The sequence below is a fragment of the Armigeres subalbatus genome, chromosome 2 (genome assembly GCF_024139115.2).
Source record: "Armigeres subalbatus isolate Guangzhou_Male chromosome 2, GZ_Asu_2, whole genome shotgun sequence".
Classification (NCBI taxonomy): domain Eukaryota; kingdom Metazoa; phylum Arthropoda; class Insecta; order Diptera; family Culicidae; genus Armigeres; species Armigeres subalbatus.
The window spans coordinates 95,451,997-95,478,409 of NC_085140.1; the positions used below are offsets into that span (position 1 = coordinate 95,451,997).

Here is a 26,413-nt window from a genome sequence, read left to right on the forward strand (position 1 = left end):
AGATGGCACAAATCTCCCAAATTGAGGGGAACGTGCCTCCTGAGCCGACGTTCTGATGTTATCTTTGGATAAAAAAATTTTTTCAACCCCAGGGCAGTATCGATCTTGGATCAATCGTTTCCAGTCGTCCTGAACCAACTACAAAAAGCCATCGTGTACGCGACCTTCCACGAAGCATACGGTCTCTTCCGGGTTCTACTGAAAATTATCTTTTGCTTGATGCTCTTCCGACAAACGAACAACATGTCCAGCCCACTGTAGTCTGTAGTTGTATAAACTCAACGAACACCTGGTATAACTCGAGGACTAATCGTCTCATGATTTGAAATCCGACTGCTTTGTACAGGGTGTCTGCAAACTATGCGTACAGATGTGAATGAAAGTCATTGTTGACGAGACTGGCCTGGTCTCTCATATACCACCGAAATTTGGCGATCGTGGTAGAATAAACTGCCAATGTAGACCTTCTGAGATGCAAAACTTGTTGATTTCCGGTTCTATTTGGAAAGCGAAAGACTGTCTTCAGCTCATTTTTTGCTCCCACAAAATTAGTTGCATATTGTACTATACATACTCCGCGTTGACTGCAAAAGTTTTGCAGCGAAACCTCCTCATAGCCACTATGAACGACGCATTAAATAATCCAATTACAAGTTCAAGATGAACAGCTCGGGTTGCAAAGCAAATGAACAATGCAGCATGGACCGTCAATGTTTTATTGGTACGTATCAAATTTTCCTTGTAATGAATGGACCACCAAAATCGACCCCGCAATACTGGAATGGCCTAGCAGGATTCAGCCGTTCAGTGGGAAGATGTCCCATTACCTGTTGAAGAGTTTTAGGGTTGTTCTTGAAACAGGTAATGCTTCGATGAACAATCTTGCGAACCACACTTTTGCCGTGGACTGGCCAGAATCGTAAACGCATCTGATATTCTGCGCTCCAGCATGGTAATACTTCTGGTGGTATTCTCTAGCAATCAACAAGGAAATATGGCATTTCGGAGGCAGTATGGCTGGGTGCTGTTGATCATAGCTGATAGCTGCAGCTTGAAGTCTTCCACCCAGTCGCATTACTCCGTTTTCATCCAAAAAACGGAGCAATGCACTATGTTTCATAACACGCTTTCTAGTTTCCAGACATTTAATTTCTTGCCACAGATGTTTTGATGAGCTGTATTATATTCCTTTTTAGATTTCTCGATCGAAGTGGCAATCCTTGACTTTAAGCATAGCAGTTGAACATGAGATTGATTATCGTTGCTGGTTTTCAGGTACATTACAGCTTCGTAAGCCCTTTTCGCTGTATCAGCAAATTCATGTAGTTCGACTGAACACTGTTAACAGTCACCTCTCCACATCTCGATATTGAAGAGGCCATCGAGATAAGAAGTGATCAAGGAATGAGAGAAAATCTGAAATGGGTACTAGATCGAAAAAAGCTCGTTGCTATGAAAAACGACAACATAACAAATATCATTCCTTGTTTTCGATGTGTTTGTTATTGTTCCGAGGTGGTCTAGTAGCCTAGAATTTTGCATATATCGACATAGGAAAAGAAAATTTTGAACAGAATATGACTAGAACACTTCGAGATAGAGAGGTTATCGAGATGTAGAAAGCAAAAATGTATGTAGATTGAAGGGACCATGCAAACCTTCCACATAGGGAGAGATATCAAGATGTAGAACATCGAGATGTAGAGATTCGACTGTATAACAGTGAACAGCTATCACCCTACGGTCTATTATTATGCCGGACACACCAGATAGCTGTAGGAAAAACCATTGCCAAGGTGTCGCAATCTCTTCTGGCAGTTTTTCATTCCACTTTATTTTCTCCAACCAAATGTCCTGCACCAACAATTTCCCGTTGACTATGAGGGAGATAAAAGCCTCAACGGATCGAAAATCGTTGAACTTCTCAGAGCACATTGTTAGTTAGTTAGTATTTCGTGGGCAGAGTGTTTTGCAACCAAGAAGTTCCAATGCTGAAGGACTACATCGTGTGAAAATGTACTGCAAATATTGTGGACGGTCACATCCGATTGAAGAACCATGTCCAGCAAAGAATAAAACATGCTCATTCTGTGGAAAGCGTGGGCATTTTCGTGCTGTTTGTCGCACTCGAAGTGGCAATGAAATTGCTTCCAACTCTAAGGCACTAGGCAAGAGATCTTTCGGAGGTTCTTACAAAAATTATGATGCGCCGTCTCATGGGCCACAGAGGAAATTTGTGAAGCGTGTCAATGCAATCGATGATACTATCGCATTAGCTGCAAGAAATTCTCAACTGATTGAAATGGTATCGTCTTCGAGCGATGTGGACGACATGATATGGGTAAAAGTAGGAGGCATATTAATCGAAATCCAGATTGATTCTGGAGTTCAATCGATTATTATCGACGACAAGACCTGCGAAGTTATGTGTCAAAATGGAGTAAAAGTACTTTTTGACTCTCGAATTTCCGATAAAAGTTTTAGAGCGTATGCGCAGCTTGAAAATCTTGTGGTTATTACTATGTTTGATGCTGAAATTGAAATAGCGGATAATATCAATACTCCGTGCAACGTTGCTCGATTCTGATGTTATCCAAGGAGGTCCTCAGCCATTGTTAGGGAAGACTACAGCTAAACAGCTTGGCGAGATGATTGTTGGATTACCAAGTCAGTCACAGTTGATTCGAAATGTCGAGGTTTTAAGACCATTTCCGAGTTTCCGTGGAGTACGAATACACATACCAGTTGATCGATCAATTGAACCTGTATCACAGAGATTGAGAGGATTGCCATTCGCAACATTGAAGCGGTGGAGAAAAAGCTTGAGGAGTTGCTCGTCAACGATATCATTCAACCTGTCTTCGAACCAAGTCGATGGGTATCGCCGATAGTTGTCGTAGTAAAGGATAGTGGTGATATCCGATTGTGTATTGACATGCGTCAAGTAAATAAGGCTATTTTACGCAAGACGCATCCTCTTCCGACCATTGATGACATCAGGTGAAAGCTCAATGGGGCAGCTTATTTTTCAAGATTGGACATTAAAGATGCCTTTCACCTATTGAAGTAAGAAGATGGAAGCAAGCCGCTTACCACATTTATTACACACAAAGGTTAGTATTAGAACCAGTTTATGAGTTCATAAGGAAAGGAATAAATAAAGAATCTAACACAAAATATAAATGCAAGTATTTAACAATGTCTTTATTGTTATAGGTTTATTCCGTTACAAACGCTTGATGTTTGGAATATCGTGTGCTCCAAAGATTTTTCAAAAGATTCTGGAGCAGATCCTTTCCAATTGTGATCATCGCGTAAATTTCATTGATTATATTATCGTCGCTGGACGCACAGAACAAGAACATGACGAGGCACTCAAGAAAGTTTTGAATAAACTACGCGAATATGACATTCTGTAGAATCAAGCGAAATGCCAATTTAAATTATCAGAAGTTGACTTTTTGGGTCACCGCTTTGGTTCTTATGGTATGATTCCGTCACAGAATAAAATTGAAGCCATACAATTCTTCCGATCTCCAAAAACGTCTGAAGAAGTACGGAGTTTTTTTGGCCTCGTGAATTACGTTGGTGCGTTCATTCCAGACTTAGCAACTGTATCATTTCCACTTCGCGAACTCACTAAAGCCCAATCGATTTTCAAATGGGAGCACGAAGAACAAGAAGCCTTTGACTAACTGGTATCTTTAATCGGAATTGTGAAAAATTTATCTCGTTTTGATCGTAATCTTAAGACAAGGGTTGTTGCTGATGCGTCACCTGTGGGGCTTGGTTTGGGGCAGTTCTTCTTCAGTTCTATGAAGGAAGTCCAAGAGTTGTGTCCTATGCAAGTAAAAGTTTATCGGAAACTGAACGTAGGTATGCTCACACAGAAAAAGAAGCGTTAGCTCTAGTTTGGGCAGTCAGAGTTTGCAGAAATCGCTCTCAATAGATAGCGAACAACGATAAAATAGAGGCAAAAACTGTTCCGAATCATAACAAGCCATGATAACAAATTTATCAAACTTGTATACAAGTGCGAAAAAACAGAATCGGATAGCAGCCCCTACAGAAAAATTGTGATTCTCGCTGTGTTTTCGCTCATGTTGGTTACTGCACAGCTGTGTAGAACAAGTTGAAATGCATCATCAGAGCCAGTGCTTCCCGAGCTTTTTAAAAGAAATTTATCATGGGGTATAGCCTCCCGAATCAGTTCTCTATCATGACAACTTGCGAAAAAAATTCTCTCGCGGGATGCTACATATCGTATATGTAGCAAGAGATGAAAAGTGAGAGACTTACTCATTCTCTTTGTGATTCAATCCCTATGGGCAGTAGAAAAATTCCAAATATATCTGCTAGGAATTCGTTTTGAATTGGAAACGGACCACAAACCGCTGGAGGCTATATTTTCTGCAAACTCAACTCCTTGCCTTCGAATTGAACGTTGAGTATTACGCCTGCAAGCATTTTCATATGATGTTGTCTATCGGAAAGGAAAATCCAATATAGCGGATCCGCTATCTCGTCTACCAAGCAATGGAGAGATGGAAGATTTCGACCCTGAATGCGAAGTTTACATTCGTAATGTTATTGAATTCACGGCGATTGATGTAGACGAGTTAGAAACGGCTTCTGTTGATGATACCGAGCTGAAAGCAATACGTGAATGTTTAGATCGGGGAGTTTGGAACTATTCTTCCGAATCAATCAAACCTTATCATCCATTTAGAAACGAGCTTGGTAAGGTGGGAAGTCTAATAGTAAGAGGTTCGAGGCTGGTTATACCAGGAAGTCTACGACAACGTATGGTGCAACTAGCTCACGAGGGACATCCAGGACCGCACAAAAATGCAACAGCGTTTGAGACATTCTTGTTGGTGGCCCGGAATGGACGATATGATAAATCGCTCGGTAGAAGTTTGTGAAGGATGCAGGCTGGTCAGTCTTCCGGAACCTATGACAAGAAGAAAATTACCTGATACCGCATGGATAGACATTACAATAGACTTCCTTGGACCCTTGCCTTCAGGAGATTATTTGTTAGTCATAATTGATTATTACAGCAGATATAAAGATGTTGAGATTATGCAGAAGATAACAGCATCAGAGACGGCTCAGCGATTGGAGAAAATTTTTGTAAGGCTTGGATACCCACGAACCATAACATTGGATAATAGAAGACAGTTTGTGAGCGCAGAGTTTGAAGAGTATTGTGTACGTCGTGGGATCGTGTTGAACAAAACAACTCCCTATTGGCTCCAAGAGAACGGGTTGGTTGAACGCCAAAATCGACCTTTGGTCAAAAGATTGAAGATAAGCCAGGCACTTGAGCAAAATTGGAGGAAAGATTTGCTTGTATATCTCCAAATGTGTTACTCAACGCCTCACTGTACAACTGGAAAAACTACCAGTGAACTTATGTTCGGACAGAATATTCGTACAAAATTGCCATGTTTATCTGATATTGATACGGCTATTCCTACTGCAGACTTCCGAGATCGAGATCAACAGCTAAAAGATAAAGGAAAAGAAAATGAAGATAGACGTCGTAAAGCCAAACCTTCCAGTGTTCAAATAGGAGACAGAGTGTTACTGAAGAATGTTCTTCGTGGAAACAAACTGACCCCTACTTTTGACCCTACGATAATGTGGGTCGTTGCAAAGCAGGGTCCGCGGGTCACTTGTTCACAACAGTGAAACTGGTAAGAAGTACAAGCGGAACTCGAGTCATCTTAAAAGAATTCCAGTTGAGTCGTCTGAAAGTGGTCAAGCAGATATGTTTGATGGCTTGACTCATGCCCCAACCGAAGAAGAGACAGGTGAAGATTCAAGGAATCCGTTGAATGTTGTTCGAGATCAGGCTTGTAAATATTCAGCAGCACTGGATGAAGGTGACATTTTCTTTCCATTTTCGGGAACGTGAGATCGATTTCAAGGAAGGAAGAAAATAAAAAAATGAAATAAAAAAAACATCACCTTCATCCAGTGCTGCCGAATATTTATAAGCCTGATCTCGAACAACATTCAACGGATTCCTTGTGCGATTATCAGCTGTGGATTTGTAAAACAAATTTAAGACATTGTTTAATAATCGCCCATCTCTAGCTCTCATTCAAAAGTTTGAGTACTTTAAACTATCCCTGTTGTCTACACAGAAAAAATAAAGAACCTAAAAAAAAAGTTTAAAGAACTCAACTTTGAGTACGAAGTTCAAATTTTTAACTTAATATTAGGTAGTTTTCTCACTCCCTCTCATGAATGTTATTATAAACAAAGAGAGCTGTATCGACCCACACGGATAAAAATAAATATTCTAAATAGATTAAACTTTAATCTAAAACCATATTCAGTCTATCCACTCATTCTAATGAATATTTTTAGGGTAAGCTTTCCGATGCTTAATTTGCATTTAATCCTTTGGAATGCTTATTCCCTTTTTAATATATGCGAGGCTTCTTTTTTGACAGACGTTTGTTGTTCCAAGAAAGAAATAAAAACAACAATCAAGCGGGATAAAATGTAAAAGACCAGATGCAAAAAGCGAGTTACTTTGAAGAGAATAATTAAGTAATTAAGAACGAGGATAATTTCGGCATGACTTTTAGCATAACGGACTAGTTTTAACTTGCGTACCTGATTGCAAGTTTGCTTGGGTGTCATATAGGAAAACTGATTGTGATTTGTGAGATGGCCAAGCGCCGAAAAAAATTCTCTAGTCGGAATATCCCGACAAAATCCGCACAAAATATGCGTCTAGTTTCTACCTGGGACTCAGGTTTCTACAGATGTGCCGTCTTTTTCGGCTTGAGAAAACTTATATGGTTTCCCTTGTGGATTGCTTCGTCGTTTCGGTGGCACTCTGGAACAACTCTTAATAATGAATATTTCCGGACTAGTTTATTTGTGGACGCAATAGCGCCCGTGGCAAGTTTTTTTTTTTCAATTTTTAAGAGTAGTAGATTCTTTTCTGCATTAAAAAAAAAACAACGTGTGTTGTCTGAGATTTTTTTCATCAAATGTTGTGTCTGGTTGTCTAAGGTTGTCACTGGTTTTGTTTTCTGCAACTGATAGTAAAAAAGAATTGAAGTGTCAAATATTTTATTTTTTGTGAGAATTTCCCCGCGTGCTGCGTCTGGTTGGCTAGTCACCGGACAGACAAACAGGGCTATTATATATATGATTCTTACCGCTGATTGTGCATGAGTCGAGCCGGAGTGAACTGGCGTAGGAAGATAATCCGCTGGAAAAATCTTAAGAAATGTTGCTTCGTTTCGACTTACCTTGCTGAACGACGAAAAAATAATAAATATTTTTCTCAAGTCTCAAGAGTAACAATGAGATCTTGTTAAGCATTCAAAAGTTTATTTTTCAGAAAATCATTGCAATGCTTAAAAAGCAAGCTAAGGTAAATTTAATAAAAATGCCAGTAACAAATAAAATTTGAAAAAGCTTCAGAAAGAATAAACAGTAAGCTAACTAGCTTTTTCCTTTTTATCCGTGCAACGTGTGCTGTTCCGTGGAAGAAGCCAAATTTGAGTTGTTTTCACCATAGTCTCGAGTGAGTGAAAATAACATAAATTTGAGTTGGTGAAACTTCATAGTGGGTGAAAATTCAACACGGGAGTAAAGGCAAAGTACTCACCGAATTTTTTCGCATTTTACTTATTTTTGGCTTCTTCCACGCAAGGTCGGATTTGAGTGAAAGGAACCGTCAAGTGAGTTGTTTCGCGGTTCCGTGTACTTCTCTTGCGTGTGATTCCCCAGCTACCGACTTCTTGCTTGATATTGACGGAAGGCCGTTTATGTAAGGCAACTTAAATTCCTCTAGTCTGGAAGTTTCTTCTGGAAACCCCTGCTCCAGCCAACTTTGAGATGATATTATCAATATTTAAAATTGAAACAAGCACTACACATTTAAATGAAAATGAAGTCCGCATTGGTTTCTCTCCGGATGATTAAGCACAAAGTTGAACTTTCGTATTAGGATCCTAATTGTAATGGACCAATCAATAAGCAAAAACTGCCGCTATGAAATGAACAGATCGCGCCACCGTAGACATGTTCTGTCAAACACACACGAATAAAAATATGCGTATACAGTGTCGCCATTGTTTTGATGCGGTGAGTGCAAAATGAGTTACCTTGATTGATCCATTGTCAGCCCACGTGTTGACACAGAATATTTTACTTATTGGATTCCTACTTTTATATGACTCTAACGACCCACATGTCACATACAATTTTGAATATTGTCAACCCACTTGTCAACTTGTTTTTTCCTATTTCTCCTTCGCCAACGTTCATTTTTGCGTCTAGAACCATAGACTTTCAATTGTGCACTACACGAACTAATTCGATCAATCATCAATGTGGCCGTAACAAATTTGTATATGTTTTATTCATTTAGACATGTTATTGTTAGTTGAGTATTAATAATAAACAAAAAATAATAATATAAATAAATATGCACATCGAGTTTTCAAACATTGCTGTCTCGGGTGGTCAATACTCGGAAAATAGGCAAATAACTTTGATTGAACTTAGCTGTCTGCGATTGCCTCAAATGCACCAGATTATAGCACGTGGCACAAACGGGACCACGCACAATGGGGAATTCTCATACAAATGGGTGGCCAAAAATATTTTTTCAATGGAAACTGTTTCTATGCAACATATTTTATGTGCAGGAATATTTAAATATTTAAGAACCTTTTTTTAACCCTTTAAGGGCCATCGTTAACCCTTCCAAAAATGTCACCGGCGAAAAAACAATTTTTTTTTCAATTTCGGTTTTTTTTTTCAATACAGCATGCATAAAATAGCAAACAACAATATTTCTAGTAATAATGTTGTTCATTTTCTAATCATAACGAGGTATAGAGAATAAAAACCACAATTTTCAAGAAAACTTTGATTGCAGCGTTCTCGTAAACGCGCAAATATGCGCAAGCAAATCACTCACTAGAAGGTGGTACTAGGGTTATATTTCAATCCCCCATTTACAGATCAGGGGACATTTGGGGACATTAGGTTTGCGGGACCATTTTATAGCAAAGAATTATGATAATTAAAGTTTTTCTTCTACAACTTTTTGATATTAATCTTCGCGTGCAAAACAAACCAATCTATCAGAAATCTAAAGTTTTAAGCTTTGAAATGGTATATAAAACCTTATATTTGGAGAAAAAATGACTTCATAACATACAAATCAAAGTAAGTAATGTTTTTTTTATTTTTATTAGCTTTTTTCACTTCACCAGCCCATATCTTTTGACTGAATAAACACAGCGCTTCAATATTTTCCGATTCTCTCATTTAGCATATGATATATAAATTAGACAAATTGGGGATAGTAAATTTTCCGATTAATGGCCACCCTTTTCCCCATAGTGCCACGCTCGCGGCGTATGTGTTGGTCTTCTTAAGTTGGGCTGTGCAGGTGGTCCTGAGCCAACGATTGATTCGGAGTCTTTGACTGTTTGATTGCTCTGAACAATCTAAACGTGGCGGGAGGGTTACCGATGAAGCTCAACTGTATGATTTTTTGAAGAAAACACGGGAAAACTTATTCACGGATACTTAATGGCGTAGCTGATGAGTTCCGCTTTTTAGTCGAGGTAAAACAATGTATCACGAGGAAACAACCTGGACCCAGTTAGTACAAGACTAATGTCTGTCACGCACGGTAGCTCGATTTTTTTTTTAAATAGTCTCATGAAATTCTGCCTTTTGTGATTCCGCCTTTCGTGTTTCTATCTCTTATTTCGTTCCACCTTTCGTTCATTCTGCTTTCGATCATTCTTCCTTTTTGAAGGACACCCATTACAAGCCATAAATAAGCTTATCGGAATCTGATAAAAGTCCACTAAAGCAGAATCTGAGAAGTAGTCCCCACCGACAAGGTTTGATAAAACGCCTCGTACTCGCCTCAATCAATTTGCTCGCGACGGGTTGCATTCGGTGAGAAAATCCAGTCCCATGGTCCTATTGAAAATGGACTATATTGGACTATGAGGTCCAGAGTTATGACCAAAATACTTTTTTTAAATGCTCGCGAAAGGCACTATTAACGCTTGATAGATTAATCAGGGTTTTTTCAGTTCGAATTCGTCTATGTTCCAATGTGATTTCATGTTTCTTTTTTTTTCAGCTGAAGGCGCCTGTTCGCCATATCGCAACTGGCAAACCGTCTACAAGCACCGGCCGTGGGACGAGATGAAGCTAACCTCGCTGCAAATGCGTCAGATTCTCGGTGGCGAAGCGTGCCTCTGGACCGAACAGGTGGACGAATCTACGCTTGATTCCCGTCTGTGGCCCCGAGCGGCAGCCCTCGCCGAACGCCTGTGGACCGACCCGGTTGAGGAAATCTACAGCGAATCCGTGCCGAAGGACACCTTCAATCGGATGTCCGTCTTCCGCAACCATCTGCTCGAGCTGGGCATCCGAGCGGAGCCGATCTTCCCGAAATACTGCGCCCAGAATCAGGACGAGTGCGTATGATATTCGATGAGCCCGTTCTACTAAAGAACACACAGGGATCGCGGCGTACACTTTCGGTGCACGCTCGAGGAAGAATGACGAGCGATCGTCGTCGTCGTTGTTGCTAGATTTTCGTAAGGATTGTAAATATTTGTACAACCATGTAGGATAGAAACGCGCTTAACCTGGACAAACCACTTAATTAAGGTTTCAAACACAAGCGAGATTTTAGCATAGCCCAAGGAGGAGGGGATGAAGTAAAAAACTGATGAGGTTAAAACGGATGAAGGTCACTACAAGTAAGGACAAAAGTAAGAACCGACAAACACACACACAAAAACACTGATGGTTGTATACTTATAAGAAATTTCAAAACAGGATATAGTAAAAACTGAAACAATGAGTAGTTCATGCAAATAGTTGACATATATTTTTTAAGAAAATAAATTATATTTTTAAATCTACACATACACACTCACTCATAGGAGCAGCGTGTTACAATTCGGAAAAAAAATGTGAGAGCATGTTTAATGGACTATTGTAGGTTTAGTCATGTACATCATTGAAATGTTCATTTTTTATATGAAAATACAGAAACATGAACTATCATAAAGTTGAGTACATTTGTATTTAAAAAAGTTATTACAGTAAGTACAGTTCATCCATTTGAATGAGTACCATTTGAAAACATGCCTTTAAAAAGAATTAAATGAACAAAAATGAGTTTCTAGTAGATAAATGTAAATTTTGTTTGCCAATAATGCAAAATAACAAGAGTGATAAAGAAATTTGATTTTTTACGTGATGTACATGGCTAGTGAGCAATAACCTGCCAACAATAGGACTCTCTAAACCCTTGTAACACTGCCATTGCCTGAGATCAGTTGTTGGTAAATAACGGTGTGATATTACTAATTTAACAACCTCTATCGATTTTCAGCATTATGATACCGTGCAGAGTATTCGCATGATTAGTGCCACGGAAGTACTTACTGAGCAATCGTTTGCGTTCCTGTGACCGTGTGATTCTTTCCTGACAAGTGTTATTTCCATCATTTTCATTAGTTTGCGTTATTCCCAACCAAATTTGGGAACCAACTTGGTAAGATGAATACTACCTACTAGGAACGAGTGCATAGCGTATTTATTTTCCTGCTGCTTGATGCATGACATGAAATAAAAGACTGGATTTACGTTGTGGTTTAGCAGAATCGGAGAAAATATCGTTTCCCTGTTGCCTGGTCTTCAGGACCGTCCCGGAGCATAAGCTGCGCTATACTTTGTTGAATTTGCGTGCGAGTTATAGGTTTAACATAAACAATGTGCATTATATAGCGAGAATATTTTTGTGTTTGTTTGGTATGCTCTCTGCGTTAGGAAAGTACATTAGATGAATTAGAAAAATTGATGATTTCCTTGAAATTGAGTTTATTTAATGAAAGAAAGAAAACTCCTCCTGCCTCCTCCTCACAATAATCGATTTCGATAATACTGCTATTGATCACAAAGTCGTAACAAGAACTGTTTCTTCGATTATCTGACCTTGTTGAGGTATTCATAATGTGGAAACCCGGAAAATTAAAACACGTCGCCATTTTTATTTTATTTTGGAGTTAATGGTAATGCAATATGTACTAGTTTCGGAAACAAAATTATTTTTAGCAAAATTACCCGAAAATTATCTAACTTCATATGGGGCTGTCCACAAACCACGTAGACCGAAATTTCACTTTTTCAAACCCGTCCCCCGTAGTTGACTTTCGTAGACTTTTTCAAAACCCCTTCCTCCCCCCATGATGTCTACGTAGACTTTACCAAATTTTACAAAACATCATATGTGATTGGCTATTCAATTCCATTTCCAAACATTACAACAAAATTCGAATTTCAAACTTAACAAAATCACACTGAACAAAATCCAATAAAACAAAAATCAAATTGAAACGAAATCAAATTTAATCCTCTGTCCATAACTCCTGAAATCAAATCTCAAAGCCAATTAATTTAATTACTGTTGAATTCAATTCCTCCTAGAGGTGTGCTGTGCACCACCATCGCCGACATTTTTGCATCGGCGCGCCACTGATAAAATCTGTCACGCATCTGACCTATAGTTCTCAACGCCGGGTCAAATTGTGAAAATCGTGAATTTTCAGAATTTAGAAAAATTTCGAGAATGTCAAGTCTACATTCCAATAAGTTTTGCGTGGAAATTTCGTAAAATTTCCCAATTGATAACCTTGAAATACTCCAAAGAACTCTCCGTGATAATTCCGATGCTTTTCTTGAAAATTCCATGCAATATCCCGCTGGATAATCATCTGTTGAAATCCCAAGATTTTTCTTCTAAATTCCAAATTCTCGTTAAAAAACCCGAGTAATTTTCGTGAAAATTTAGAATTATTTCCCGAGGTAATTTTTAGTTTAAACGGACACTACGAAATATTTCCCGTGGAAATTTAGAATGGTTTCCCACGATATTTTTAAATTTCTGTTGCAAATTTGGAGCAATTTCTTGAGGAAATTTAAATAAATCTTATGGGCCTTCCAAAAAATATTTTCTGAATATAATTGCCGGTGGAAATTATTAAGAATTTTCAGTTGAACTTTTTGTGAACTTCTCGTAAAAAATTCGAATAAATTTTCATGAAAATTAGAAAGGCACAAAAAATGCAAATTTTTTTTTTGTGGAAACTCAAACTGTTTTTGGTGGGGAATTCAAATAATTCTCAAAAATGTCACTCATTTTTCAGGTAGTTATCCTTAACCAATTTACTCGCAACAATTTGCATTCGACGCAGAATACTCTACCATTGTTTCCTATTGAAAATTGGACAGATCAGACTATTAGCTCGGAAGTTATGGCCAAAATACCACTTTTTTTTATAGAAAAAAAAATGAGTAAAAAAACTCATTTTTCAGGCACTTATCCTTAACCAATTTACTCGCAACAAGTTGCATTCGACGCAGAATACTCTCTCATTGTACTATTTTTATAATGCACGAGAAAGGCACCATCACCGCTAGGTGGATTAATCAGGATTTTTTTTTTCACAAGTGCTCGGTTGCTTCGTTACAAAAGGACTAGAAGCACCCTTCTACGCATCTCGGAAGCCTTCTTCCAAGCAGCTTGAAGGCCTCCTTTCAAGAGGCCCGGAAGCCTCCTGGGCACTTCAGAAGCCTCCTTTCAAGAGGCTCGTAAGCTTTTTTTCAAGAGGCTCGGAAGCCTTCTTTCAAGAGACGTGGTAGCCTCCTTTCAAGATCCTTTCAAGAGGCTCGGTAGCCTATTTTTAAGAGGCTCGTAAGGTTTTTTTAAGAGGCTCGGAAGCCCCCTTTCAAGAGGCTCGGAAGCCTCTTTTCAAGAGGTTCGGAAGCCTCCTTTTAAGAGGCTCGGAAGCCTCCTTTCAAGAGGCTCGGAAGCCTCCTTTCAAGAGGCTCGGAATTCTTCATTCAAGAGGCTTGGAAGCGTCCTTTCAAGATGCAAAGGAAGACTCTTTTTAAGTGGCTCAAAAACCGCCTTCCAGGCTCGGAAGGCTCCTTTCAAGAGGCTCGGAAGCCTCCTTTCAAGAGACTCAAAAGCATCTTTTCAAGAGGCTCAAAAGCCTCCTTCTAAAAGGCTCGGAAGCCTCCTTTCAAGAGGCTCGGAAGTCTACTTTCAAGTGGTTCGGAAGCCTTCTTTCAAGAAGCTCCTAAGCCTTCTTTTAAGATGCAAAGAAAGACTCTTTTTAAGTGGCTCAAAAACCGCCTTCCAGGCTCAGAAGCCTCCTTTCAAGAGGCTCGGAATACTTCTTTCAAGAGGCTCGGAAGCCTCCTTTCAAGAGGCTCAGAAGCCTCTTTAAGAGAGGCTCAGAAGCCTCCTTTCAAGGGGTTAGGTTGCCTCCTTTCAAAAGGCCTCCTTTCAAGAGGCTCAGAAGCCTCCTTTCAAGAGGCTCGGAAGTCTCCTTTCAAGTGGTTCGGAAGCCTCCTTTCAAGAGGCTCGGAATTCTTCTTTTAAGAGGCTTGGAAGCGTCCTTTTAAGATGCAAAGGAAGTGGCTCGAAAACCGCCTTCAAGAGGCTCGGAAGCCTACTTTAAAGGGGTTCAAAAGCTGAAAGGAGCTTCCTTTCTAAGGGCTCAGAATTATTCTTTCAAGAGGATTGGAAGCCTAATTTCGAGAGGGGGTACCTCAACTAATGCAAAAGTTCGAAGGGGTACCTCTCAAGAAAAAGGTTGACAACCGCTGTTCTAAAGGATTTCTCGCGGAAATTCCGAAGAATTCCCTTTACAAGTTCCAAAGAATATCTTTTGGGCATTCCAAAGACTTTTTCTTGGATATTCCAAAATGCTTCCTTTGTAAATTCCAAAAAAAATCCGTTGAAGTACGACATAATATCCATAGTTTGCAAAGAAGTTTCTGCCGAAAATCAAAAGAAATTCTAGTAGAATCTGCAGTAAAATCCAAGTGAAGATTTGAAAAAAAAGTCGAAAGTTTTTATAGAATACTTTGGAGAATTTCCTTGTGAAATCCATGATAGTTTTAAGCCGTAGACTTTTACTTGAAAAGTGAAATTAATTAAATTTTTAAAGAAAATGCAAGAGATTATATCGGTAAAGTCTTGCAAAAAAAACTGGAACATCCTAAAAAAAATCAAACAAGTGAACTCGCACGAAGCTGCTGTATAAACCGCTTTTAAAAAACATAAAATCAAAAAGTCTACGTAGACTTTTGGTATAGCCCCCCGTCCCCCTTCGTAGACTATCGTAGACTTTTTCGAAACACCTCCCCCCCCCCTCAAGAGTCTACGTGGTTTATGGACAGCCCCTATCTCCCTCGTTGTTTATTCAAATCGTTTATTTAATTACACATGACAATAATTGGTCAGAATACCTATCAAATTGATGCAGTGCTGCTAGTTTATATTTTCTTTAAAACTGCTGTAACCGTTTGGTTACAAATTGTTGATTTTTGTTTTGTTGTCATGTTGTTTTGTCGGAGCCTTCACGTTTCTCGTGTAATACCAGCAGAACTACCACAGAAGCGTTAGGGTTTGGTACCGCTGTAAATACATGAGGATGCTATCAAATATCCAACATGGCATCATGATTCCGCAAATGTCATGTTGGATGAAAAATGCAATAAAAATTAGCGGGAAAATATGGAGGGAATTTGGTATAAAAGAGTAGCCATTGCCCAAACTCGGCCTCTTAGTATATCAGGCGTCCGTGTGCTGTGAAGTGGAAGTGAAGTGCAGAAAATCAAGTGAACCCCCCCCCCCTTTTTCTAGCAGGAGCTAGTGTGAACTCCGGGGAAAAAGTGTTCAGGACCTCTCTTTTCCTACGTCTCTTTTCAACCTGCTTTTCGTCCAGCACACGGCTCGGCCCGCGAAGCCTTCAGGCTTCCGCGCCTAACCGTAAAAGACCGTGGATCCTCAAAGGAGGACCTATATCTCGGGCCGTAGGCTCTAACCGCAAAGGAGATTTCCCCTCTCGGCCGTCCAAGGTGGCTAAGCCACGGCCGGTCGATCGCGCCTACGAGGGAAGACGCCTGCCCACCATCGTCCAGCAACGCCCGCTGGCCCCGTCGGACAAAGATTGTCCGTTCACCGCTCGCCTCGCTATTCTGGCGAAATTTCTGGCCGCACAGTTGGACTGGTGTCACTGTGGCAGCTATTTCGGCCCCGTCATCAACAGCAGCAGCGGTATGTACCGGTACGATCGATAGAATTAGGATACACTTAACAAATTAACACACAATTTGATTACACAGAACAACACGCACACGCCACAAATAGGAAAAATAAAATTATACAAGGAAAGTGAAAGTTCTGTGTTGTTAGTTTTTGTTTACCGCGAAAAACCCTTGATTACCCAGTAGTTAGCCGACCCTGGGATTGCCGGAGAGTCTCTTGTGTCCTGGTCTGGCCTGGCTATTGCTAGTTGTCGATTAGTAAAAGGGGGAGTTTCAATTGGCTCCCAGCCAAAAGTCCGCGAACGGTAATCAAGGGTCCGTAGTAGTATACAAAAATCTAACGATTTTGCCGACGGGAGGTGGCAGGGATCCGTGCTTTCACGAATGACATCCACCTTTAATCACTATTCATTCTTTGATGTGAAAAAATTGTTTGTACGAGGCTTTTGCCTTCAAAAGAGGTCCTGAACACATCACGGACACATTTGCGATCGATTGTCGTTTTTTCCGATCAAAAATTCGTTGATGTTGGCAAATTTTGTGTTTCGTGAACCGTTTATTGACATTCATTACATATATCATAATTATGCTTTACTGTTTTATGTCCAATCAACCATGACAACGAACGCGTACTATTTATTTTAATCCGTTTGTTTTGTTTCGTCACTGTGTTTTTATCATTTTATTATCACCCACTTAACCACAAAAGATTCTCATAAACAATGACACGCAAGCGACGAGCAAAGGCTGAAACCAATTATGCAGCAATAAATTGGCAGCCGCAGACATATGATGCGGACGAATCGGACTTAGATGAATCTTTGGAGATTCCTTGTCCGTTACTTTCGACGCATCCTAACTACCCGCTAGAGGAGTTAGAGCTGGACCTCGAAGAGACTCTGCATACCATTCGGGAGCAGAGGACTTCGGGGATAATGATGCCAGCGGATGTCGTAAAAATTAAAAGAATAATTTATTTATTTATGCGTGACATGGACATCGTCACAAGCGATGCCAATTCTCGCTATTTACCCCCTAGCGCGACATGCGAATTCAGGGAACCGGAGTCGGAACCAGAAGAAAACTATGAATTGATAATTCCTAGTTCCGATTCCGATGAAAACAATATGTCCTTCAGCGAGTCCGAATCCAATTCGGAAGACCATCTTCAGGTCGATAAGGGAACGACAAGAAGCCCAGTGTCACGCTTTTCTTCTGGATATTTTTCTCCCGATTTCACCAGTAAGTCGATGCTTCCTTCATCCGATTTTCCCCGAGACTTACCTGGTAGTGCTTTCCATTCTTCAAATTCCCAATCTTCGAACCCCGAATCCCTACGAAAGCAAACCCGGACATTTAAGATCCGACGGAAAAAGGCCAACAACAAACTTCAAGCGGAACCCATGGCCAAAGAACTGTGCACGAAAATAACTTCGATTTTGGAACCTACATTTTCAACGAATATTCCTTGTTCCGGACGCACACCTGGAACCCACCAAAAGGTATTTTCTTTCAATAAAAAGAAAAACAAATCCAACTAAAAATTCAACAATTTTATTTCTCATTATTTTCCAGTTCCTTACCTATGGCAGATTGCCCAGTTCCGGTGCTTTGCGGGATCACTATTTGCCCCAGTCACTTGGTGCTAATCATCGCCGAAAGGATAAACATCTGGAAATAAATAGAGAAACCAATTTTAATCATTTTATAACACCCAAGGACAATGGAATTGTTAGTCGGTTGTGTTAGTTGTAATGAGAATCAATTAGCTGTTAGTCTAGTCCTAAAGTAGTTTGACCGACGGATGAAAGACTCCGATCAGTCGTTATAAATGGCTAGCATGCAATTAAAAGATCCCACTTACCTGATTTATTACGGGGATCCATACCAGCACTGGTAGGATCGGAGAAGGAGGCGAGGGGTGAATTAAATTGCCCTCATCTTTCTCCACCTACACACTTACCTCATTCCACCGTATTCGGTAAATTTTACCGAAATCTCAACAGCAGAACTGTTCGGTAATTTATTTTACAAATTTTTGTAATTTTTTCCATTGCTCAACTGTCAAAATCACCGAAAATCAGTTAAATTATTTACCGAACAGTTCTGCTGTTGAGATTTCGGTAAAATTTTACCGAATTCGGCGATTTATTCTAAGTGTGTATGGAGCTGTTGGAAGGGGATCGCCCAACTTGGATGATTGGCCAAATCTAATAAAAATATTCCAATCATTACTATATGATGGATTTTATTGTGTACACTTTACTTACCTGATTTCATCTTGCAGAGTCAAGATGACTATCACGGTGTCCCGGGACCGTTATGGGTTTGCTATTGGCCAATCTTTCATCGGAAAGATTGTTGCCAAATCTTTAACAACCCTAGTTGAATGAAGTCATTCACCTAAAAGAAAACACAAATACATACGAAGATTAGTCTTCGATATGTTTATATAAATCGTACGTACTACTTACCGAAAAGAATATCACTGAAAAGGCTAATTTTATTACTTTTCACTTCACTATATGTTTTCCACTGCACAGCATACCGTAAACATAAATAAACAATGGATATGCTGTGTCAGATTGCATTGACAGATTTATGACGTTTCGGCGAATTGTCACTCACTGACAGTTTGCCCGCCGGCGAATCAATCCCGCCAGGGGGTTCGGCCGTGCACATCGAATGTGATCGAATGTGGTGTATATATTGTAAATAGGGTTGTAAAATTGTTTTTTGATGCGCAACATGTAAATATTGTAAATAATGTTGTCCACCCATAATATGGGATATTTTAATGATTTTAATTTGTTTTATGTATATTTTGCATGTTTTAATTTATTTCATTTTTGTATTTTAATTTGTATATATTGGTGCACGTACGTTATTGTTATTTTATTATATTTATTATTTATATTTTTAATTTGTTGTAAAGCTCAATTATGATATCGCGCGATATAAGTAGAGTAGTTTAGTAAATTTTAAATTGCTGTTTTGTAAATATTGTAATAATTTTTAATTGTTTTACATCCACGAACCGATGACGGCCGAAGATGACTTGAGAGAGTGAATTGAAAAAAAAAATGCAAAATCTCTTCGTGCTTTCGCATTTTTTTTTCATCGGGGTGGTGGATAGTGTAACCGTTTGGTTACAAATTGTTGATTTTTGTTTTGTTGTCATGTTGTTTTGTCGGAGCCTTCACGTTTCTCGTGTAATACCAGCAGAACTACCACAGAAGCGTTAGGGTTTGGTACCGCTGTAAAGACATGAGGATGCTATCAAATATCCAACATGGCATCATGATTCCGCAAATGTCATGTTGGATGAAAAATGCAATAAAAATTAGCGGGAAAATATGGAAGGAATTTGATATAAAAGAGTAGCCATTGCCCAAACTCGGCCTCTTAGTAAATCAGGCGTCCGTGTGCTGTGAAGTGAAGTGCAGTATTCCAAGTGAACCCCCCCCCCTTTCTAGTGAGAACTAGTGTGAGCTCCGGGGGAAAAGTGTTCAGGACCTCTCTTTTTCCTACGTCGTTTTTGAACTGCTTTCCGTCCAGCACACGGCTCGGCCCGCGAAGCCTTCAGGCTTCCGCGCCTAACCGTAAAAGACCGTGGATCCTCAAAGGAGGACCTATATCTCGGGCCGTAGGCTCTAACCGCAAAGGAGATTTCCCCTCTCGGCCGTCCAAGGTGGCTAAGCCACGGCCGGTCGATCGCGCCTACGAGGGAAGACGCCTGCCCACCATCGTCCAGCAACGCCCGCTGGCCCCGTCGGACAAAGATTGTCCGTTCACCGCTCGCCTCGCTATTCTGGCGAAATTTCTGGCCGCACAGTTGGACTGGTGTCACTGTGGCGGCTATTTCGGCCCCGTCTTCAACAGCAGCAGCGGTATGTACCGGTACGATCCATAGAATTAGCATACACTTAACAAATTAACACACAATTTGATTACACAGAACAACACGCACACGCCACAAATAGGAAAAATAAAATTATACAAGGAAAGTGAAAGTTCTGTGTTGTTAGTTTTTGTTTACCGCGAAAAACCCTTGATTACCCAGTAGTTAGCCGACCCTGGGATTGCCGGAGAGTCTCTTGTGTCCTGGTCTGGCCTGGCTATTGTGATTGTTGACGATTCAGGAAATTCTAGTTTCACTGCAAAAAATTGAAAACGTACTCTTACCACACGCGCAATCTTGCCTATACTTTACTCTTAATGAAAACAAGCATAACTCTATATAAGATATATGAAAACTAACAGGATATAGGCAATCCAGAAAGTAGTCTGAAATTATTATGAATGCAAATTAATTTTATACATCAAGCATCGGCATGTATCCAATCCGGTTCAATAAGCATACGTATAACACTTTGGGAACTTTCGGAGACGTCCGAGCTTTTTGAAAGGAAGTTTACGAGCCTCTTGAATTTAGACTTCCGAGCCTCTTGAAAACAGGCCTCTGAGCTTTTTGAAAGGAGCCATCCACGCTTTTTGAAAAGAGGCTTCCGAGGGAGACTTCAACGGTAGACTTCCTAGCCTCAGAAGCCACCTTTCAAGAGGCTCGGAAGCTTCCTTTCAAGAGGCTCGGAAGCCTCCTTTCAAGAGGCTCGGAAGCCTGCTTTCAAGATGCTCAGAGCCTGCTTTCAAGAGGCTCAGAAGCCTCCTTTCAAGAGGCCTCGAAAGCCTCCTTTCAAGAGGCTCAGAAGCCTCCTTTCAAGAGGCTCAGAAGCCTCCTTTCAAGAGGCTCAGAAGCCTTCTTTCAAGAGGCTCAGAAGCCTCCTTTCAAGAGGCTCAGAAGCCTCGGAAGCCTCCTTTCGAGAGGCTCAGAAGCCTCCTTTCAAGAGGTTCGTAAGCCTCCTTTCAAGAGGTTCGTAAGCCTCCTTTCAAGAGGCTAGGAAGCCTTCTTTCAAGAGGCTAGGAAGCCTCCTTTCAAGAGGCTAGGAAGCCTCCTTTCAAGAGGCTCAGGCCTCCTTTCAAGAGGCTCAGAAGCCTCCTTTCAAGAGGCTCAGAAGCCTCCTTTCAAGAGGCTCAGAAGCCTCCTTTCAAGAGGCTCAGGAAGCCTCCTTTCAAGAGGCTCAGAGCCTCCTTTCAAGAGGCTCAGGCCTCCTTTCAAGAGGCTCAGGAAGCCTCCTTTCAAGAGGCTCAGAAGCCTCCTTTCAAGAGGCTCAGAAGCCTCCTTTCAAGAGGCTCAGAGCCTCCTTTCAAGAGGCTCAGAAGCCTCCTTTCAAGAGGCTCAGAGCCTCCTTTCAAGAGGCTCAGAGCCTCCTTTCAAGAGGCTCAGAAGCCTCCTTTCAAGAGGCTCAGAGCCTCCTTTCAAGAGGCTCAAGCCTCCTTTCAAGAGGCTCAGAAGCCTCCTTTCCAAGAGGCTCAGAAGCCTCCTTTCAAGAGGCTCAGAAGCCTCCTTTCAAGAGGCTCAGAAGCCTCCTTTCAAGAGGCTCAGAAGCCTTCTTTCAAGAGGCTCAGAAGCCTCCTTTCAAGAGGCTCAGGAAGCCTCCTTTCAAGAGGCCTCAAGTCTCCTTTCAAGAGGCTCAGAAGCCTCCTTTCAAGAGGCTCTGAAGCCTCCTTTCAAGAGGCACTGAAGCCTCCTTTCAAGAGGCTCAGGCCTCCTTTCAAGAGGCTCAGAAGCCTCCTTTCAAGAGGCTCAGAAGCCTCCTTTCAAGAGGCTCAAGCCTCCTTTCAAGAGGCTCAGAAGCCTCCTTTCAAGAGGCCTCAGAAGCCTCCTTTCAAGAGGGTCGAAGCCTCCTTTCAAGAGGCTCAGAAGCCTTCTTTCAATAGGCTCAGGCCTCCTTTCACAAGGCTCAGAAGCCTCCTTTCAACAGGCTCAGAAGCCTCCTTTCAAGAGGCTCAGAAACTTCCTTTCAAGAAGGCCAGAAGCCTCCTTTCAAGAGGCTCGGAAGCCTCCTTTCAAGAGGCTCGGAAGCCTCCTTTCAAGAGGCTCGGAAGCCTCCTTTCAAGAGGCTCGGAAGCCTCCGTTCAAGAGGCTCGGAAGCCTCCTTTCAAGTGGCTAGAAATGATGCGATGTGTTCGACAGTTTTCATAAATAATGGAAAAATGAGATAAATGGAAAATGAGAAGTTACAGCGATGAAAAACACTTTGAACACGTTGATAAATCATTAAAAAAAACAGAATTATCCACCTATAGCGGTGACGGTGCCTTTCTCGATTTTAATCAGATTCGGAACTGGATCTAAGCAGGCTTGCTGCGAATTCTGACAAGATTTCTCCCTTAACTTTTCAAAAGGACCTAAGTAACATTTTTTTCATGAATTAATTTGAAAAGCGCAATGAACATAACAACATGAAAGCTATTGATTGCTGTATTCAAATTAATTCATGAAAAAAATGTTACTTAGGTCCTTTTGAAAAGTTAAGCGAGATTTAGAGAAATTTGATGCTCTCTGGAGTGGGTTTAATGCAAATTTACAATGGAATTGAAAAGAATTTGGGTACAACTTGGTGTAGTAAACATTTTGACTTGGAACACAATTTTGACAGAGCTGGGATAGTTTAGTAGCGGATTCAGAATAAAATTGAAGCGGGTTATAAACGCATTTAAATTGTAGTTCAATATATTCAAAACGGATTTGAAATAGATTTGGTATGGATATGTAGGGGAAGGTGGGTAGACTTGATCCCCGGGGAGACTCGATCACCCCCTGTTTTATCGAGAACTAAAGTAGTTTTGTTCTAGCGTATTTTTTAGTATAGATCCTCTAGACAAATGACCTTTATGCGGTGAGTTATTTTTTGAATTGACAACCTTGTTTATTCTGCAGGGCGTTTTGTTTGTTTTGACCTTCCAAAAGATTTTTTTATTGGCCACGTAAAATTTTAATAACTTTTCATAACAATGACCAAATGCTTTCGATTTTTCACAGCACAAAGTCATAAATGTGCTTAATGATTTGTACTGATGAAAATGTCAACATTCCATCAAAGTTTTAGAATATTTGGATTTGAAGTTATTGCCTCAATTTGGGGACACTTGATCCTCCATTAGTCACCCATACAAAAATTTGGCGAAAAAATTCAAAAAAATATAAATCTGTTCTCAGGTTTCTATTTTTTTGTAGATTTGACAGATTTGATGAAGTGTTGGCAGATAAAATTATTTATTGCGTAGATATCATAGAAAGGGGATCAAGTCTCCCCAAATTTTAAAATTGCATGTGCTGTTGAATTCAATAACAAAAATCGTTCATGTATACGCACAGCAATTCGAAAATTCCGCGTATTTTGAAGGAAAAATATTTAAAAAATCTGAGAGCACCTTTCTAATTTTATCAAAGCAAGTTCTTGGAGAGGGATCAATTTCCCCCGAATATTTTAAAAGTCGATTTTTGACAGCACTCCAAAAAATCTATTGTGTATCAATAACAACAATAATTTAAGGACTGTCATACATCAGTAAAGTTAAATACTATATTTCTTAGAGAGTCTGTGTGGAAATCGCGTATATTTATTTATTTTTGGCTGTGATACATCGGAAATCAGAAAAGGGGATCAAGTCTACCCAGTCTCCCCTATCAGTCACTTGTTTATTGGATATAGAAGACCGGATAGAAATAAATTCAGATTTCATATTTAGACCAGCTATTTGGGAAACTACTTGGAGTGGAGTGGTACTGATGAAAATTGGGGGCAGCAGGGACTATGTCCAAGGGCTTGACGATACCTCCCCAGGCCATCTGCGAGTTGTGGCGCCTGCCTAGGATGTGGTGGGGTTTGACAGTGGGCCCTGTTAAACCTCTATAAAAAGCTGCATGTATCCGCAAGTAGGCTCCGCCAAAGCGACCGTGTGCCGCTGAAAGCGCACAAGCCCAAGTCCTGGTGTTAGGTGGGACGCTAAACAGCCCTGACACGACGGCCCTCCGACGAGACAGGAGGTTTGCGCAGGCCCAATAAGCCGCCTTTAAAAACAACTATTACGAACGACATAGAAGATAATACGACTCGATACAATCGGCAACGACCTAGGCGACGAATAAAGGATCACGATTGGAAGCTTAGAACATGGAACTGCAAGTCGCTAGGCTTCGCAGGTTGCGACAGGATAATCTACGATGAATTACATCCCCGCAACTTTGATGTCGTAGCGCTGCAGGAAATCTGCTGGATAGGACAGAAAGTGTGGAAAAGCGGGCATCGAGCGGCTACCTTCTACCAAAGCTGTGGCACCACCAACGAGCTGGGAACCGGCTTCATAGTGCTGGGAAAGATGCGCCAACGCGTGATTGGGTGGCAGCCAATCAACGCAAGGATGTGCAAGCTGAGGATAAAAGGCCGTTTCTTCAACTATAGCATCATCAACGTGCACTGCCCACACGAAGGGAGATCCGACGACGAGAAAGAAGCGTTCTATGCGCAGCTGGAGCAGACATACGATGGATGCCCACTGCGGGACGTCAAAATCGTCATCGGTGACATGAACGCTCAGGTAGGAAGGGAGGAAATGTATAGACCGGTCATCGGACCGGATAGTCTGCATACCGTATCGAACGACAACGGCCAACGATGCATAAACTTTGCAGCCTCCCGCGGAATGGTAGTCCGAAGCACTTTCTTCCCCCGTAAGAATATCCACAAGGCCACATGGAAATCACCTAATTAAGTAACGGAAAACCAAATCGACCACGTTCTAATCGACGGTAAATTCTTCTCCGACATCACGAACATACGCACTTACCGCAGTGCGAATATTAAATCCGACCACTACTTCGTCGCAGTATATCTGCGCTCAAAACTCTCGACGGTGATCAACACGCGTCGGAGTCGTCCGCCGCGGCTTAACATTGGGCGGCTACAAGACGGTAGACTAGCCCAAGACTACGCGCAGCAGCTGGAAGTGGCACTCCCAACGGAAGAGCAGCTAGGCGCAGCATCTCTTGAAGATGGCTGGATAGATATTCGATCCGCCATTAGAAGCACCGCAACCGCTGCACTAGGCACGGTGGCTCCGGATCAGAGAAACGACTGGTATGACGGCGAATGTGAGCAGTTAGTTGAGGAGAAGAATGCAGCATGGGCGAGATTGCTGCACACCGCACGAGGGCGAACGAGGCACGATACAAACGGGCGCGGAACAGACAAAACTCGATTTTCCGGAGGAAAAAGCGCCAGTAGGAAGATCGAGACCGTGAAGAGATGGAGGAACTGTACCGCGCTAATAACGCACGAAATTTCTATGAGAAGTTGAACCGTTCACGTAAGGGCCACGTGCCACAGCCCGATATGTGTAAGGACATAAACGGGAACCTTCTTACGAACGAGCGTGAGGTGATCCAAAGGTGGCGGCAGCACTACGAAGAGCACCTGAATGGCGATATGGCAGACAACGGTGGCGGTATGGTAATGAACCTAGGAGCACGCGCACAGGACTTCCGGCTCCGAATCTCCAGGAAATCCAGAAGGAGATCGGCCTGCTGATAACATTGCCAGTATCCTGCCAACAACTGAGTGATTTTTTGCCAAGTTTCTGAGTGCGTGGGATAAATCTAATCGTGATGAGTGGAATAAATATTTTGCGTGGAATTGCACAGAATAAATATTAAACTTATTCGTTTCGAGATAGGACAAATCTGGCTTTGAATATTTAAAACAAACGCAAAGAAATAATATTTAAGGCTCTTAACCGAAAACGGTGATCGGGTTTGCAGATACAAACATTCTTGGAGTTAGCCAAAAGTATTGCTTAGAACTTCATCTTTTGTCTGAATGTTCGACAAAAATCCTCAATGTCCGAACGATCGAATTCTAATTGGTTTATGCAGAACTTTCCGAACTCAGAAACCCGAACTTCCCAATTGATATATTATATTTGTTTCGTCTTACATATTCGGCAGCAATAACTGAAGAAGAAATTAAAGAAACTTTGAAAAAACCATTGGTTGATAAACACGCGCCAAAATTATGTTTAACACACTTGCTGGGCAGCCTGCAGGCAAACCGGGGAATAGCGATCAATTCCAATTCAAAAAATCAATTCCAATAAAAAAATTAACAATAATTCGAAAACGTCCACAGTTTCCAATATCTTGATAGCCAACTGTCATCAGATTTCTATTATACGATTGACTTGACATACCATCCTAGGGAGTACAAATGCTTGTTTTTCTGACCATTTTCAGCATTATGTAATTTGTGAACGAAGCCCCGTAAGGTAGGCAATTATTGTTGGTATGTATCACACTAAGGAGATCGTCACTGCTAGTTGGATTAATCTGGGTTGTCGGATTCAAAGTAGTCATATTTTATTCCTACAA

The 26,413-nt window shown here is 41.0% G+C and overlaps 2 protein-coding genes across 5 annotated transcripts in view; both read left to right on the forward strand.

Annotated features, from left to right (window-relative positions):
- LOC134210117 (probable beta-hexosaminidase fdl) overlaps positions 1-11,901 on the forward strand; it is a 158,001-nt gene extending 146,100 nt beyond the window's left edge. For all 4 annotated transcript variants that reach the window (XM_062686139.1, XM_062686141.1, XM_062686142.1 and 1 more), the window contains one exon: positions 10,151-11,901. In XM_062686139.1, the coding sequence (XP_062542123.1) occupies positions 10,151-10,500 (350 nt within the window). In that variant the 3' untranslated portion in view covers positions 10,501-11,901. The remainder of the gene's footprint in view (positions 1-10,150) is intronic.
- A 4,967-nt stretch (positions 11,902-16,868) lies between these two features.
- Positions 16,869-17,675, forward strand: LOC134215134 (uncharacterized; the record flags this gene model as incomplete). The annotated part of the gene is made up of 1 exon (XM_062694385.1): positions 16,869-17,675. A coding segment is annotated over exon 1 (807 nt), but the record flags the coding sequence as incomplete, so codon positions are not given.
- Positions 17,676-26,413: the final 8,738 nt, after the last annotated feature.